Raw genomic sequence first — 18,906 nt, forward strand, 5'->3', positions numbered from 1 at the left:
TGTGTAGGTACTAGGAATTAATTTGTATGAATATTCAGAGTTTTAAAGTCCTTTTAGAAACACCCTGTATTTTTATGGCCGTGTTGGTATTGCGCTAGATCTCCATTTTGAAAGACTTCGTGATTGACTGACACTGAGATGAAATTAGAAAAGAAAGAAATTACACTACTGGACATTACAATTGTTACACCACGAAGATGACGTCCTACAGACGCGAAATTTAACCGACAGGAAGAAGATGCGGTGATATGCAAATGATTAGCTTTTCAGAGCATTCTCACAAGGTTAGCGCCGGTGGCGACACCTACAACGTGCTGACATGAGGAAAGTTTCCAACCCATTTCTCATACACAAACAGCAGTTGCCCGGCGTTGCCTGGTGAAACGTTGTTGTGATGCCTTGTGTAAGGAGGAGAAATGCGTACCATCACGTTTCGGACTTTGATAAAGGTCGGATTGTAGCCTATCGCGATTGCGGTTTATCGTATCGCGACATTGCTGCTCGCGTTGGTCGAGATCCAATGAGTGTTAGCAGAATATGGAATCGGTGGGTTCAGGAGGGTAATACGGAATGCCATGCTGGATCCCAACGGCCTCGTATCACTAGCAGTCGAGATGACAGGCATCTTATCCGCACGGCTGTAACAGATCGTGCAGGCACGTCTCGATCCCAGAGTCAACTGATGGGGACGTTTGCAAGACGACAACCATCTGCACCAACAGTTCAACGACGTTAGCAGCAGCACGGACTATCAGCTCGGAGACGGTGGCTGTGGTTACCCTTGAAGCTGCATCACAGACAGGAGCGCCTGCGATGGTGTACTCGACGACGAACCTGGGTACATGAATGGCAAAACGTCATTTTTTCGAATGAATCTAGGTTTTGCTTACAGCATCGTGATGGTCGCATGCGTGTTCGGCGACATCGCGGTGAACCCACATCGGAAGTGTGTATTCGTCAATGCCATACTGGCGTATCACCCGGCGTGATGGTATGGGGTGCCATTGGTTACACATCTTGGTCACGTCTTCTTTGCATTGACGGCACTTTGAACAGTGGACGTTACATTTCAGATGTGTTACGATCCGTGGCTCTACCCTTTATTCGATCCCTGCGAAGCCCTACATTTCAGCAGGATAATGCGCGACCGCATGATGCAGGTCCTGTACGGGCCTTTCTGGATACAGAAAATGTTTGACTGCTGCCCTGGCCAACACGTTCTCCATACCTCTCACCAATTGAAAACGTCTGGTCAATGGTGGCCGAGAAACTGGCTCGTCACAATATGCCAGTCACTACTCTCGATGAACTGTGGTATCGTGTTGAAGCTGCATGGGCAGCTATACCTGTACACGCCATCCGAGCTCTGTTCGATTCAATGCCCAGGAGTATCGAGGCCGTTATTACGGCCAGAGGTGGTTGTTCTGGTAACTGATTTCTCAGGACCTATGCACCCAAATTGCTTGAAAATGTAATCACATGTCAGTTCTAGTATAATATATTTCTCCAGTGAATTCCCGTTTATCATCTGCAATTCTTCTTGGTGTAGCAATTTTAATGGCCAGTAGTGTAGTTCTTAACTCATTTGGTGGATGTGTTGTTCAAAATAACTGCACTGGCATCTGTTTGACAGAGGAGGATAACACGGTGGCGTAACCGACTTGTGACGGGCAGAGGGTCGCTGAGTTACACCGTGTTCCAGACTCAGCATTATGGCAGCCACTTACGAGACCGAGGAGACGGCAGCCGGGGACCTGGGTGCCCTGCTGGACGCGGGCGACGGCGCCACGGTGACGCTGGCCGCGGCCGACACGAGGCTCGTGGTGCACAGGGCCGTCCTGGCCGCCAGGAGCCCCGTGTTTGCGGCCATGTTCCGGCACGACATGCTGGAGGCGCGCAGCGGCTGGGTCCACATCGCAGACGTGGAGGGCCCGGTGCTGCGCCAGCTGGTGGCCTACGTGTACACCCTGAAGGCCCCCCAGCTGCCGGGGATGGCGCCGCAGCTGCTGGCGGCCGCGGACAAGTACGGACTGCCGGGTCTGAAGGACGCGTGCGAGGAGCAGGTGGCCGGGCAGCTCACCGTGGAGAACGCCGCGGCCACGGCCGTCCTCGCACTCAGCCACTGCTGCTCCGGCCTGAAGGGGGCTGCCGTCGCATTCGTAAAGGAACACTTCCACCGGGTAGCTGTGACGCGGGGCTGGGCAGACGCCGTGCTCAGACACCCGCACTTTGTCGCGGAGTTGACTCGCCTGATTGCACAGCCACCTGTACGACCCGGGTATGCTTACACAATATCTTCAAATATTCTCCCATAACTATGAAATACATGCTTGACAGCTACAGAAACCTCTATGAAGGTATGCATCAGCACATTCCTTACATCCTCATAACTGGTTCACCAGATGTGGCTAAATTAGATGACAAAAATCTTGAAACGGCAAAGTATTTTGAAACTTTATAAATTGTTTTGGCAATTTCACTATGCCTAATTATCCCCTGACGGTCGACAACTCTTTTCTGAGTATACGCTTTGCTACTGTGGGGGCCCAGCCTTTGCAGCACTATTTCCCTTTCTGTGTAGCGAGTCTTTACTTGCACTATCCCTTTCTCCCTCTGCCTTTCCGTTAGATGGTCTTCCCAGTGCAGTCCCCACTCGGACCTGGTAGATGATTTAGGACCCTAGGTTTTCCATTCAGTTGTGGAGCTGTCCACACCTTTTTATTAGTATGTACATGGTCCCCATTGTTGGGTTTGTGTGACCACAACATTTCCAAATTTACATGAAGTGTCAGTCGTGCAGTGTGGTGATGTTTGCCTTTCCACTTAAACAGCCTTCATTTCCAAGGAGGTAGTATGCCCAAAATCAAACACAGTAGCCATCTTATTGTGGATAATCCACCAAGTACCTGACCACACAGTAATTGTACTGTTGGTGCCTGAGCTGCAGACTGCCCACGTGTGCCAAAGACTATGTCCCCAACACGAATGGGGCACGGGGACTCAGAGCGACAGATTGCTGGCCGGGTAGCTATTGCTGAGTCTGAGTGACGCCCGTGGGGAGAGCTCCCGTTCGGAGTGGATGGCACCGTAGTAGGTAACTTTCGTATCGAGTGGTTAAATCTTTCTGCCACTTGTGGTTATACAACCCCAACAGTCTCTTCAAAAGGAAGGAACTCATTCAATGCAGAGAGATTCGGCCCCAGAAAGTTTCCTTCTCCGGCTACACTTTAGGAGGAACATAGGGCTAAGTGACAAGCAGAGAAATAATTGCCACGATACCGGGTTTGTACATGGACATATGGGGGCTCTTTTTGGTCACAAACCCTTTACTCTTTGTTTGGAGTATAGAGAACAAATTTAGGGAAGTTGCAGCCATCTGCATTGTGAAGTGTGAGTCAGTTTCGATCGAAACAGCATCTCCGCCCCAGTCATGGGTATTGCTGGCTTGTAACAAACTCGTTGACATTCTGGTGAAGTCTAAATATGGTTAAAGGCATCATTTTCCATCATGACCACCTTGCAGTCTCGTGATGAGCTACACGCCAACTTAGAGTGACAGAGTGTACACTTTTGTCCATCGTGTCCATAGGCGACGATAGAACAATAGAGTTATCCCTCCCACAGCGCCACCCAGATGCGCTTTCCACAATGCTGACTGGCACATTTTCACCTCTGTTGTTTGTCTTGGCTCCCTGCTGAATAGAGGTGTTGATGTGGCTGTCCAGCATGCAACAGCAGTCTTTGGTATCCCCCCTTTGGAAGACAGTAGCCAGACAGTACCTTGGCAAACCCCTGAAATTGCTGAGGCTATTGGAGACTGCAGACCGTCTCTCCAACTGCGTTTGAGAACTGTAATCCTGCCTTTCCTGTCCTTAAGCTGTGGATAGAGCGCTTGAACTTGTCCTTCACTGCACGCCACTTAGAGCCGTATAATGCTTCATTCATTGAGTGGGAATTCTTCATTGCCTTTGGCCTGATACAGCCCCAGGTCCAGATCACATTGACAAACAAACACCTATGTGTGGATTGTAGGTATCAACTACTTATTATCTTTAACCGTATCTGAGTGAGGATAAGCTCCCATTTCCTTGGGGGGAGAGCACCATTGTTGCAGTACTGAAACTGGGTAAGCGTCCCGCAGAGGGGGGTAGCTATTGCCCAAGTAGACTCGCCAATCTTCTCTATAATTTGCTCAAATGCATGTCGAGCCAGTGACTGTGTTGGCTCCTTGAGTCTCGGGACCTTCTAGCTCTATCCCAGAGCAATTTTTGCCAAGGTCATTACACTGCTGATAATTTGGTTTTCCTGGATTCTGACATCTGGAGAATTCTTACCTGGCATCAGCACTTTATTGCTGTCTTCTTCGAACTACAAAAGACTTACACCACCACATGGTGACACCACATCCTCACTACCTTACATGGATGGAGTCTATGGAGCCCACTTCCAGTTTTTTGCTCAGAACTTCTGGTCACACCGTACTTTCTGGATTCAATGTGTTGAGTATCCCTCTCTTTTTAGTGACCATCAGTGGTCTTGCTGCAGCTCTAGGGTCTTCAGTGTCACCCTTCTTGTGCTGACAATTTTTGCTTTTATTATTGCTCCTCTGTGTGGCTGTTGCCGAATGCTGACTGCATGGTGCCATTCAAAAGGCGTAGTCGTGAGTCCTCACCTAAGGCTTTCAGTTTTCTGCCGGCAAGACTTACGTAATGCACTTCTGTCACTGTTCATCTGTGACCAGACCTTGATGACTGATTACTCAATGTGGTGGAGATGTATTGTGCTGGTCTTTGATGCTGCGTTGACACGCCTTCCCCCATCGTTACCAACTTAGGGAAAGGTGCCGGCCACAATGTAGTAATACACTACGCTGCATCAGTAACACCACCTGGGGTGCAGACTGCTCTGTCCTCCTGTGGATGTACAAAACCCTCCTCATCGTGCCCCATCTTCATTACGGGAGTCCAACATATGGTTCAGCATCACTCTCAGCACGTAGCCACAGGACCGTCACAGGACACAACTGTGGCGGCCAGCCTCCCACAGGAGCCTTTCGAATTAGCCCCGTGAGCAGCCTACTCGTGGAGGCTGGGGTCCCTCCACTTACAGATTAGTCACCAACAGTGGCTTCTCAGTTATGTTATAAATGTTCACAGCTCCCATAAGCATACAAACTATTCATAGTAGGGCTATCCATCTCCCACAACAGAGACCCAGAATCACAATTGCAATTCGTGCAGTGTCTCTCTTCTCAACTCCTACTTCCCTCACTGTCACCTCCCATCAGGGTGCAATAGTGCAAGCTCCCATGGCATGTACCCTGACCTTGGGTCTGTCTCGATATATCCTTTAAACCAAAAGATTCAGTTGAGCCCGTGGTTTTTGACCTCCTGTACCTGGCAGTTTTCAATGCATCTCTGGGTTTGGAAATTGCATATGCTGACGGCTCAGTGGTCGATGGACGAACTGATTTTGCACACACATTCAGGGTGCAGTGAGCTATGCTCCTTGTTAAATGGATGCGGTGACTTCACTCTGAACTGACGACCGTCAAACGAGCCCTTAGTCATCCTTGTACTTGCTCCTGCGAGATGCTTCTGATCTGCAGTCACTCCCTGAGCAGCTTTCAGGCTGTATATCCAAACTATCCTCATCACCCATCATTCACGACTATCCAGGATCTTTCTTCTGGCCTCCATCAAGCAGGACAGTCAGTCGTCATTTGACTTGTGGTCATGTGGAGATCTCTGAGAATGAACAAGCTTACTTGTTTTCAAAGTCGGCTACCAGGATGACTATTTTGGAAATGCGGGTCTCAGAAGTGCAACTTTGGTCGACTCTACACCATCAACTGTTGGAGGCCTGGAACTCTGAGTGGTTCACTCTGGACTCCCCAAACAAACTGAGGGCGACGAAGGAGACTACAATCACGTAGCAGTGTTCCTTTGCACTTCTCACAGGAAAACCATTGTCCTTTGTTGGCTACGCATTGGCAGCACTTGGAGCACTTGGCTGAGCCATGGCTACAATCTCCAATGTGAGAACTCATCTTACTGTTGTGACCACGTGGCAGTGGCCCATGTCCTAATGGACTGAAATTTGGCTGCTTTGCGGCGATATCTTAAAACCTGACATTCTACCCCTGGTGTTAGTGATGATGCCAAAGTGGCTCACTTGATTTCTACTCATATGTGTAAGGTGGACACTTCGATCTCATTGATTGCCTGCGATGGTGGAGGGACACCCCACATCAGCTCTGGTCCAAAGGATCCATGGTGACCCTGGCTCAGTGATTCAGCCAGGCTCCTGCCTTTCCCACCTTTTTATTCTCTATATCTATTTATATTTGCTGTTTCTAATGTTTTTATTCCTTAAAATTTAATCATTTTGTCCGAGCTGCTCGTTTTCTTGGGGCAGTGGAGGACGAGATAGTGCTGGTCAGATGCAGAGGGTGTGTCTCACTTTGCATACCGTGCCCCAACCTCAGACTGCATTCTGGGCCATGTGACTCTCCCACATGACTCCCTCTCTTTCCTCTCCTATTTCTCCTTGCTTTTGTATCTCAGTTACAATTAAGCTCCCTAGATTTACCTTTTGTATCCTTCCTGAACAGATTTATGACCTCAGAGTTTGGTCCCTTTTACTCCAAAAAGCAAACCGACCAATGCATAGTTACTTGCAGTGATAAGCTGTTACATTGAATGTGTAAAACTAATCATTATCTACGTTTTGGGATTAAGTGTTTCAATGAAGGTTAGACTGACTTTGTACACAGCATAAACCATATTTGCCATGAACGCAAAATGTGCAGCAAAGGGCACAGTCGGACAAGTTGCATCCAGGGCTGCTGAGTGCTTGTCCTTCATTCTGCACACTGCACTGGTCACTGTAAACCTCTCCACAGAGAGTATAGTTGAAGTTGTGCGCTGTCTGCTCCTTTTGATCGTGAGGTACGTGTACATAACACCTGTCCTGCTGCATAAACCAAATATGAAGATGGGGAGCAAGGTTGTCACTCGTTACCAGCCCCAGGGGCCCTGTAGTATGCACTAGTACAGTTCAAGGAGGGCAACAGCATACTTAAAATTTTTCATTTCTGATGTTGCTGTGCTCCAAACATTGATCTGTGGAAACATTAAGTGTTGTAAAGTAGACAGAGTAATCACTGCACCAACATCTGGACTACAGCTTTGTGTACTGCATATTTCTCTTTCACTTTCTTGGTACATGTATGTGATGTGCCCATAAATACCGTAACGAAATTGGTTTGGACTCCCTGGCCAGTACCAGGGGAATTGTGTATTTTTTAAAATACAGATTAGGTTCCCAGGAGGGGGTATTTTTCCCATTGGGGCATGTATTGTAGACATAGACCATGTCACAGAACCGCGTATGCAGCAGACTATAACTGATTACTCCTTACACAATCTTTGCCCACTCTTTTTTCTCCAAGTTTTTCTTGGCATTTTCATAGGCCACAAAGTGAAAACTGTGGTGTTTCCATGTGCTAGGACACAGCTGATGACAAATGAAAGAAAACAGCCCTCGGTCACTATTTTTAACGAATTAACCGGGTTTCAACACTGCTAGGAGTGCCTTCCTCAGAATTTAAATCAAAGAATGGTCTATAACATGGTCACAGAATTATGACTAGAAATGTATGATACAGAGTATAAGTACAGAATCATTGTGAAAGAGTGGCAGTACTTATATCTCATCTATAAAATAATAAATATACCAAAATGGCATTAGTCACAAAGATGTTTAAGATAAAAAATTTCAATGGTGAGCCACTAAAGGCTGCTCATTACTTACGCAGTTACAGGTTGCAAACGGCCTGAAGGTGCCCGCATTAACAAATGCGGCCGGGTGAACATGGCACTGCAACGAGTGCGCCATGTAGTAGCCGTAGATACAATTAGGCGACTTCACATTGAAATATAGGCAGAAATGATTATAAATGAACAGTATTTGGTACATAATGAAAAGCAATGTTTGTTTGATAGTAGCATACAACATAACATTTTGTCTATATCGAAGCTTGTAACAGTAAAATAAAACATGAAAACATGATGATGAAAATGTAGATACAACTGAATGACAACTTGTAGAAAGCAATATTGACGTGAACTACAGCCAAGAAACATTTGATAATTGGAAAACATAGGACTACCTTAGAAGGAAAAGAACATTTCGGCAACCTGGACAAGGAGACCCGATGTCAGATATCGAGTAGCGGCTTTATACCATTGAAAAAATTGTTACGTAGCTGTAGCTGTTCGTTAAGGATGAGGGTACCCTTTCGACGAAAATGTGACTAATGCCCTTTTGGCATATTTATTATTTTATAAATGACATATAAGTCCTGCCAGTCTTTCACGATGATTCTGGACTTATACTCTGTATCATACGTTTTTAGTCATAATTCTGTGACCATGTTATAGACCATTCTTTGATTTAAATTCTGAGGAAGAGACTCCTAGCAGTGTTGAAAACCAGTTAATTCGTTAAAAATAGTGACCGAGGGCTGTTTCCTTTCAATTCTAACTATTCACGGTCTCTGAATGTGCAGCCATGTACAAAATTTTGCACAGCTGATGTATATACATTCAATTTGTGCTTCATTTAAAGAAGCTGTTGTCTGGTATGCTGATCTACTGCTACGGAGAACTTGGGAGAAGCGGTGTGTTAACTGATTTGCACAGTGGCAAGTCATTCATCGTACTGGAACTGCTATTGTCATAGGCAGTGTGTGTTCTTCTATCTTTCCAGACAGTCCCTCAGCAGCAACTCGTGCAGCAAGCAGTCCCCTGGCCCTCACGTGAACACACTCGCCCACAGCGACCACGGCCAGACACCTGCCACAGCTGCGCTGTCCGTGGCTGCCCCCGACATTCCTCCACTCGATGCCGCCACTGTCTCTCATATGCGGTAAGTTTTATCGCTAAGCGTGGACAATTTTTGAACTCGTAGTACCATTTATAGGTGAGTCGACCACATATCGTAGAAAGATATGCAAATTTTGCTTTATTGTATTTCGATAAATGAGAACTGAAGGTGTCACAAAGAGTTATTCCTTTCGCACATTTTGGGGATCATCCTCGTCCGGCTTCTATTGCCAGGAAAGGATCCCTCGGGACACTCCCCTCCACAGTTTCTGCTGGTCTCCAACTGGATATCAGCCAGTGGCTGTAGGAGAGGCAGGCTGCTGGTCGTATGGATTCGTGGTCTCCAGTCCCTGCAGCTAATGCAGGGAAGTCATCCAAACCCAATAAGGAGAAAAAAGACAAAAAGAGGTCTTCAAAGATGAAGGACATTCCGGTGTTCCCACATGCTCTGCTTATATGGCCACAGCAGTGATCCTGATGGCCCCTGGGGCTCCAGAACGCACCACACAACATTTCTTAGATTCCACGTGTGTTGACAACACCACATCTCAACCGATGGCTGCAGATGATCCTGTGACATACCCTGTTTCCTTGTTCCCTTCACACTCTCCCATTATACTGGCACCACGATTCTACAGTGGAATTGTAGCAGTTTTTCCCACCACCTGGTTGAGCTGCAACATCTTTTAAGCTCCACCTCTGTTTTGTCCATTGCCTTCAGGAAACTTGGTTTCAGGAAGTTTAGACCCCTGCCCTAGGGGATATTTTAAGACTTTCGCCGATGATGATAGGGTATCAGGTGGAATTTGCACATGTGTTTGAACCCTATGTATAGCGAACTTGTGCCTCTGGATAAAATTTTGAAGACTGTAGCTGTTCGGGCAAGGGCATTTCAGGATTATACCATCTGTAACATTTATCACCCTCCCAACGGTGGAGTGCCTCAGGATGTATTATATTTCATAATCTTCGGCGACTCAATGCCTGTAACCCTTGTGGGGTGGTACCACAATCAATGGCCATGGTAAAGACATCGATAACTTCCTGGCAGATCTCAACTTCCGTCTCTTGAATGCTAGTGCCTCCACACACTTCAGTGCAGTACATGGAACTTTACTTAGCCATTGAACTTTATGTTTACAAGCCTGATCTCCTATCCACACACTGGAGGTTCCACAATGACCATTGTGGTAGCGACCACTTCCCAGTCTTATTTTTCTCTCCCTCAGCGACACTCCTGTGGACGCCCACCTAGGTGGGCTCTCCATGGTGCCTACTGAGATGTTTTCGCCTCCACTGTAATTCTGCGCTTCCCACTACATGGAGGCATTGGCGTGGCTGTCCAGAATACAGCAGCACCCAATCTGTTGGCAGACAATGTGGAAATCCCTTATTCTTCGGGATCCCTCTCCCCCACTTGGAAGACTGTATTTTGGTGGTCCTCAGAAATCTCAAGACTATTAGTGATTTCTCCAATGCCATAAGCAGCATCTGTTGAAGGAGCACTGCAACTGGACCTTTGGTCGACTTGACGGCACCAATTGTTGGATTTCTGGAACTCGGGATAGTTCGCTCTCGACTGCCCAAACAGAGGGCAGTAAAGGAGACCACGACGACATGCAGTGTTCCCTCCGTGCTTCTCGTAGGGAATCCACTGTCCGTGGCAGCTATGCGTCGTTCGCACTCATTTGAAGCACAGCAACATTCTCTGCTGACCAGTTGCCCGGCTGGTGGTGGCCCACGTCCAGCTAGACTACCCAATTTTGGCTGCAGTGTAGCAACATCTTAAACTTGCAGACATTCTACCTCTGATGCTAGCGGACAGGTTTTGCGTTCCACCTGCAGATCTGGTTTCTACTCGTCAGTGTGAGGTGGGGCACTTGCCCTTATTGACCGACTGAGGGATTGTGGGGATGGCCCTCGCTTGCTGTGGCCTACAAATCCCATAGCAGTCCTTTCTTGTTTGTCTCGCCTGGCCCCTACACGTCCCACCTTTTTAATCTCCTTGCTCTTTCATGTTTGCCGTTTTTAATGTTTCATGTTTCCTAAACCTTTATCTTGTCTGTGTTGCTCGTTTTTTGGGGGTAATGGATGGTGAGGTGGTGATTGTGGCATTCATGACTGTAATTACTTTCATTGTTTAATATTTATTAGTGGTATAAGGATGCAAAGTAGAACCCGAATGAGCAGAAACACTGTTTGTGAGAAAACCATTAAAGCTACATGAAAATGAAGAGCAGCATAGAAAGTATGTTGAAATTTGCATCCAAATTGATGTCTGATATGTCTTGTGACATAGATGTGGTTGAAGTTATGCAGCCATCCAGTGCTTCCCTTGAAATCACTGTAACATATGTTGCGCAGAATTTGATGTGCGTAACAAACTACGTCATTATCATACACATCCCGTAAATGGTATTGAGCATCCTTGAAATGTGCAAATGCCAGTTTTTGTAAGAACTGCACCATGTCCTCCCTTGAATATCTGTAGTTTTTCTTGTGCACTAGACTGTCATATTGCTATGGATTTATTTGAAATCTGTTCATAATTGTTGTTTTACTATGCTGTGGATGATCCTCTATGTATTTAATTATGTTTAGTATCAGCTGCTTGGACAACAATTGTCTTGTACTACGTTTCACTTCAGATGGGATTTGTGGTTCACTGTCCGACAAGTATCATGAACTACGTAGCCCAACACGTTTTTCACTATCACTTTCACTTGTTAAGCATGTATCGTCATTACACTCGTCATGTGCATTATCTGCACAGTCGAGCATACACGACTCCACACATTCCACTGACTCATCTTGCAGAAATGCTAATATTTCATCTGTCACTTCTTTCTCACCCTGGAAAATTCCTTGGGTTCCCTGCTGACAAGATGTCAACTTTGACAACTGTTGTTGTAGACATAATGCGATGTCTGCTTTCTTTATTGTTGTCATTTCTGTGCTTTGTATAAACACCACTAGCACTGCGGCACTGTTGTGAGTTACTCATTGACTAAGGTATTCAATTAGGTCTGTAGTCTCGTGGTGTGCTCACCAATCGATACCTCCAGTCCCGCCCCTGTTCCCATTGTCGTTGCATCTTAGGACTATATGTGGGGTGTCAAATGCCGTAAACACCATTGGTCTTTTGTAACCTCACACACTCAATGGATTCCTCGTTAGACATAATCACACATGTGATTATTCATCACCCTCTCCATAACTCATTGACAGTACCTGCTGAAATCTGTGAGGGGAATGTCAATCACCAAACTGCCTGGTTCTCTGTGTCCTGCCACCATTCCTCTGGTTGTAGAGGAAACACGTCTGCCGTTCACACCTCCGCAGGTTGGTGGCTCTGCCTGTTCGCAATAACTACACATACATGAAACTGAAACTGAACATCTCTCAGCCTTAAACACGTGTCTGCTTCAACAACAGATTTGAACTACTGAGTTCACCCCCATTCTCTTAACAGCCAATTACACGAAAACAGAGAAGCGCCAACACGAATTATCCCATCATATCAGAATGTAGACTTGCAGTAACTCAGCTTTCCAGAACATGTGTTGGACTTGGGCTAGGGAGGGAGTTCTTGCATTGGAAGCAATCATGATACAACCAGGTGTTAATTACAGTGCAGGTCGAGGAAAATGCATAATAATAATAATGAGAGGATGTAGGACAAACAGTGTCTTAAAACATCACTGATGCAACCAGATTTGCATCTCATTATGATTACAGCAGATACGGTGAATGGCATGAGCCACCTCATTTGCTCCTTACCAGGCAGTTTCCACAGTTCAGGGTTTGACCTACACTAGTAGAATCAGTACACATGACTTTCATCTCTCCATGCTGTGCAGGTTTTTAAATGAAGTATTACCATTCCTAGCATTCCATAGCAGTCTGTGGGTTCGTGTGAACCCGTACACACTCCAAACTAGTCAAAGGTCCACCACCTCCACCATAGCTGCTCCTAGGAAAGCACTTTGGGCGTCAAACCCACTTCCAGTGGCCACTGTAAAGTCGTTCAGAATTCACGTAACCTCTCTCGCTATTGATATAAAAGATCAAGCACCGTTTCACGTAACTGTCAGAACACCACGGCCCATTTAGAGTATATAAACTATGTTAGTCCAAACAACCTACGGGAATTCAGCCAGTTAATATTTTCAGCGACCACCGATTATTGCCTTGAAAATGGCGGGGTGTACTCCTGCTGTAATATCGGCAGTCGCTGAACATATTAACCGGTTCATAAATGCTTCAAATGGCTCTGAGCACTATGAGACTTAACTTCTGAGGTCATCAGTCCCCTAGAACTTAGAACTACTTAAACCTAACTAACCTAAGGGCATCACACACATCCATGCCCGAGGCAGAATTCGAACCTGCGACTGTAGCAGTCGCGCGGTTCCAGACTATAGCGCCTAGAACTGCTCCGCCACTCTGGTCGGCATATTAACTGGCTGAATTCCCGTAAGTTGTTTGAAAATTGTATATGCCAGGAGAAACTCGGGTCTCACATATGTTAGTCCATCATAATAATCACAGCGTCCTTGATCCCAGGTTAGAACCCAACCGTTGCTTAAATTCTGAATAAAAATCAGTAGCAATGGTGGGCAAACACTTGTGGCGTAAGAAGTCATGCTTGTTTTCCCAATAGCCATATCAAAGAGCGAAAAGGAGCAAGCGGAAGTTCGTTACTCTCTTGCCTATTGGGTGGTAAACTGCCCATAAAGGCAGAACAACCAGCAGCGGTCAATGGTTCGAGGATGGAGAAGATAATGGGAACCACTGAATTAGACATGTAAAGCACGAGGGTGTGCTGAAAAGCAATGCCTCTCGGTGTGTGTGTGTGTGTGTGTGTGTGTTTTTTTTTTTTTTTAATATCGGTTGAAAACTTAAATGTCATACATGTTACTTGGACAACTTTCTCAGTTTGCTGACGCATGTTGCAAAACTTTGGCACTAGTGGGCTCTGAATTGTAGCGTGTAAAAGGGCGGTGTGTAACTTAAATATGTTGGTGTGTGAGAAACAACTTGCTGTGACCGAATTTCCAAATGCACAAAACGTGTCTCCAATTGAAATCTAAAGAAGAATGAAAGCCGTGTACATTCTGATTTTATATGCATCAGTAATGTGCGACATTGGCTTATTAGTACTCTTAATGAAGATAACAGTGTGCCAACTTCAGTGTGTGTGCCAAAGATTGTAGTGGACGACTGCATATGGAAACCGACGAGACTCGTCTGAATTGAGTTGATGAACTCGCCAGAGAAAATCTGCAGATAACACAGGTGTCGGGTACGTGAGGGGGATCACGAGAGTGTGTACAGGGCCATCACTGCAGAACTGCGGTACAGGGAAACTCTGTGTGTGGTGGCTGACTGCTCAGTCCTCGCATGAAGCAGAGCAGATTGGGCACCTGTCAACGATTCATTTCGTGTTTTGAGCATGAAAATAATGGTTTGCTTAACAACATTGTGACAAGTGATAAAAGTTGGGTTCAATGAATGTGTGCAGGTATGAAGACAACCTAACGAATCCATGGGCCCTGAACGTCAGCAGGGGACCGTTTGAGCTGGTGGAGGCTCTTTAATTGTGTGGGGCATGTGCAGCTGGAGTTATGTCTAGATACGACTCTGACAGGTGACATCTCCGTAAGCATCCTATCTGATCACCTGCATCCATTCATGTGCATTGAGCATTCCGACGAACTTGGGCAATTCCAGCAGGACAATGCGACACCCCACACGTCCAGAATTGCTGCACAGTGGCTCCAGGCACATTCTTTAGAGTTTAAACACTTCCGTTGGCCACCAAACTCCCCAGATATGAATATTAATGAGCATATCTGGGATGCCTCGCCACATTCCTTTCATAAGAGATCTCCAGCCCCTCATACTATTACGGATTTATGGACAGCCCTGCAGGTTTGACGGTGCCAGTTCCCTCCAGACATTTGACAAGTCCTCGCGAGGTCGCGTTGCGGCACTGCTGCGTGTCGCGGGGGCCCTACACGGTATTAGGTAGGTGTTCCAGTTTCTTTTGCTCTTCAGTGTATAACGTGAGGGGTGTTTCTAGATTTCTTTGCCATTGGTCAGATGTGTATAAGAACTGCTAACGTTTTTGTTTCTATAATGCTTTGCTTCTGTTGTGTTGTATGTTTGTAGTCAATAGTAAGGGTCTTTGTTTTGTAGGAATCTTTCAGCAGGGGAGAAACGCAGGAGGCTGACTCTGGCAGCTAAGGAGGGGTCGGTGGTGGAGCTGCGGGCACTGCTGGCGGGAGGAGCGGACGTGGAGGCGAGCGACGGCAGCGGGAAGACTGCCCTCCACTGGGCAGCGCAGCAGGGACACCTGGAGGCGGTGAGGTGTCTAGTGGGGGGCGGCGCGCAGGTGGGCGCCAGGGACCACAGGCAGCTGACGCCTCTGCACGTGGCTGCAGGGGGCGGACACACGGCCGTGGTGCGCCTGCTGGTGGAGGCCTCGGCGGACCCCGACGCCAGGGACCAGCGGGGCAGCACTCCGCTGCACCTGGCTGCGAGGTGGGGCCACGCAGAGCCGGCGGCTGCGCTGCTGGCGGCAGGGGCCGACAGGCGGGCCAGGGACGATGTGGGGGACACCCCACTGGACGAGGCCCGGCTGTACAGCCACCAGCAGCTCGTGCAGCTGCTGACGTGAAGACCGGACTCCTACCGAGGAACGCGGAGTTGAGCAAAACTTTGCTATGTGACTTTCCATTTTTTGAAAATAAACAGTAGGAAATATCAACTGAAATATCTCTTCATTGCCTGTTAACTCAAGTCCTGTGGCTTCGTTTCTCCTAGCACATAAAATTTTGACAACTTAATGAAATGCAGCCGGATGCTGATTTGACAGCTTCCATATTTCAAAAGGTGAGCAGAAAAATGCTTTCAGAGTACACTCAGCGAAATATCAGCGTTCTGTGCAGATTTCTCTTAGTTGCGGTTCTGTAAATTGTTTGAACAAATCCTGTACATTATTTGATTTCTCAAAACTACTTGGTTGGACCTTGTATGCTGCTGTGTCAAGCAAGTGTAAACTGCACCATGCCCAAACATTACAGCCACCTGTTTAATAGCTCGTTTGTCCATCTTTGGAACGAAATACATCACTCATTCTGCACATCAGGGATCCGTCAGTCGGTAAGTTTACGTAGGTGTGTGGCATTAGATGTCTACGCACAAGTCGTGTAATTTGCATAAATAACAGGCCGCCGATTTGCGTACCGATAGCGACTCAGATAGGTGGCACAGAGGATTTACTTCGGGCGAATTTGATCGCCAAGACACAAAGTGAGTTAACTGTAATGCTCTTCAAACCTCTGTACCATCGTTCTGGCTCTGAGGCAGACAGTTGTACCACTGAAAGATGACGTCACCATTAGGGAAGAGCTCGCGCATAAAGGGATGCAGGTGGTAGCAGGCTGTCAGCGTGTCTTCGATTACTACCACAGGTACCGTGCAAGTGCAGGAGAATGTCTCCCATAGCACAATACTGGTCCCACCAGCTGCCGTTCACCTCGATGACAGTATTTGTGGAGATGACCGTCGACCTACCAGCAAAAATGTGATTCACCCAAACAGCTGACACATTTCCTTCGATTGACGCTGAATCCCGACGGTCCCTTGTCTGATGCAATCGTAACTGGTGATGTCGTTCGTTCAACATGTGAACACGTACGGTCGGTCTGCTGCGGAGCTCCGTGTTCGACAGTGTACGACGAACGGTGTGCTCCAAAACACTTGCGCGTGCGCCAGTGTTTTGGTCTTTTGGCAGAGATGCCACAATGCCACATCATCACCGTCTATCCTCTGAACTCTACGTTCTGTGAAGAGACATTGACATCCGACCATTTAGCAGCTGATCTTCTACCTCTTTCTGTAGATGCTCATGATAGAAGCATGTCAACATTCAACCAGCTTCAGTATTTTCGAGATGCTCATTCACAGGCTCTGCGTGTTAATAATCTGCTCTTTGTCAAAGTCACTTACCTGAATGTATTTCGGCATTTGCAGCCGATATGTTTGCTAGGTGATTCCCCATTTCTGTATGATCCGATTACATCCTTTTTTTACTGCGTCAGGTGCCCAGAGTGTCAAAGCGTGGCATCCGATGTCGCAGTGGGCAGTGGTTATAATCTTTTGCCTTTCCAGTGTAAGCTATGTAGCTAGAATATTTCTTCAGTTCAGTGCAGTGCAGTAGCAGTTCATGTGTTTAATTGTAATGCGACATTGGTGGCAATATTCATTCCACATGATGGGCCTATCGTCTGGTACCATGTTAGCAGTTAATGTTGAACTAAAGGGAATTGAAGAACCCCATCAAATAATTTCTTTCCCACATGAACACAGGTATACTTCTGATGGTATAAAACTTGTTAACTTGAAGCAGGAAACATCAAACTTGACTCTCACCTTGCAGGATACTGCAGGAAGTGTTGCTGCTTTCCAGATTTCGCACAATCTCCAGTGCCTTTCCCTCAGCCCAGTGTCACTTAGGCAGAGCGCCTGCAGGGGTCGCCACATGGCAACTCTGGCTGGACAGGTACCATTTTGACAGTGCTCTCACTGCCCAGATGGCTCGAATGAACTATACAGCTGATGGGGCTATGTTACGAATTTGTGCAAACATTTGAATCACAAAACTATGTACATCACGTGTGTGCTACTCTGCTTCCAAAAGAATGAAAAGCAACAGTGATCACAATATCTCATAATATTTCACCTAACTATAGACATAAAGAACCTTGCAATTTACTAAAATAGTTAATAAATCAATATAATCAAGTCTGTTGTTGATGGTAGATTGCCACTGACTACTGAGTAGCAATTTTGAAATAATGGTAACATAACATACTCTGTTTAATAGTAGGAAAATTTAGCTGCTGAATTTTGACATAAAGACCAACTATGGAACTTCTGCTGAAGATCCATTTTCCTTTTCACTGTAAAAGACCTGAAGTTACCAAAAGTAGAAATACAGTCATAAATGAAAGACAGCACATTCTACAAGTAAAAGTACTATCCTCATAATATTGTCATCAATACTTGTTGCTATTGAATTACAATAGTCCAATGAATTGAAGTTGCACTTGAAGTGATAGTTGAGAAATCAACTGTGAATGCAACAATATAACAAAACATATTTCACATTGCTGTACACAAAATGGGACCCATGTCAGGTAGATTCAAGCAGGTAAAGTGGCAAGGAATATCATAAAAGTACAAGACATAAAATTCTCTATTTTGGCTCATGGTTAAGTTAAATAATTCTAATTTACAAGTGACTTGCTATTAAGTCAATTAATTGAAATGTAGACGTTTTTATTGATTGAAATTATACAGTTTCCTAATTTTTGTTGAGAGTGGAAGTGGATAGAGTTGTGAATTTTCTGTATCAATGCAGGTAACCAGTGCTGCATAGCCCTGTAGAGCAAATATCCTTTATATAGTAAGTTATCAACGGCAGTTTCAAACTTGGATGAGAAGTTCTCATTTAAAACATATTTCAAAGTTGTTTTGGTGTGTATGAGTCAGATTTAATATGTCCATTGTGGACTTGGTATGTCAATGGAACAGCATTGAGTACTTAAAGCTTCACCTGATTTGCATTCTCAACCCTGAAAGAAACCAACAGACCAGGCCACCAATATAAATGTATCATACTTTGACCTAATCATTGAATACCTCAAAAAGAAAGACTTTCTCCAGGCCAGCCATCTAGGATTTTGAAAATTTCAAACCTGTGAAATCCTGCTCTCACTTGTTCTTACATGACACTGGAAATCCTTGAGTCAAGGGAATCAAGTAGCTGCTGTACTTGATAAATTCGAAAATGACAAGACGTTCCCACAGTGACTTTTATTAACAAAAGCACGATCATAAGAGATTTAAAGTGAGACTGATGTTTCCGTGGTAGGAAAGAACCATCTTACCTCGAATGCCGAGTCACTGGCAGAAATAGCAGTAACCTCAGGGGTACTCCATAGAAGTG

At 46.0% G+C, this 18,906-nt stretch overlaps 1 protein-coding gene across 1 annotated transcript; it reads left to right on the plus strand.

The window, feature by feature from the left end:
• Positions 1–1,868: 1,868 nt before the first annotated feature.
• LOC126108815 (CARD- and ANK-domain containing inflammasome adapter protein-like) lies at positions 1,869–15,570 on the plus strand. The gene is made up of 3 exons (XM_049914179.1): positions 1,869–2,278; positions 8,773–8,931; positions 15,090–15,570. Exons 1-3 carry the CDS (start codon positions 1,869–1,871, stop codon positions 15,568–15,570), a joined length of 1,050 nt encoding a protein of 349 aa, XP_049770136.1.
• Positions 15,571–18,906: the final 3,336 nt, after the last annotated feature.

This window comes from Schistocerca cancellata, chromosome 11, assembly GCF_023864275.1.
Source record: "Schistocerca cancellata isolate TAMUIC-IGC-003103 chromosome 11, iqSchCanc2.1, whole genome shotgun sequence".
Classification (NCBI taxonomy): domain Eukaryota; kingdom Metazoa; phylum Arthropoda; class Insecta; order Orthoptera; family Acrididae; genus Schistocerca; species Schistocerca cancellata.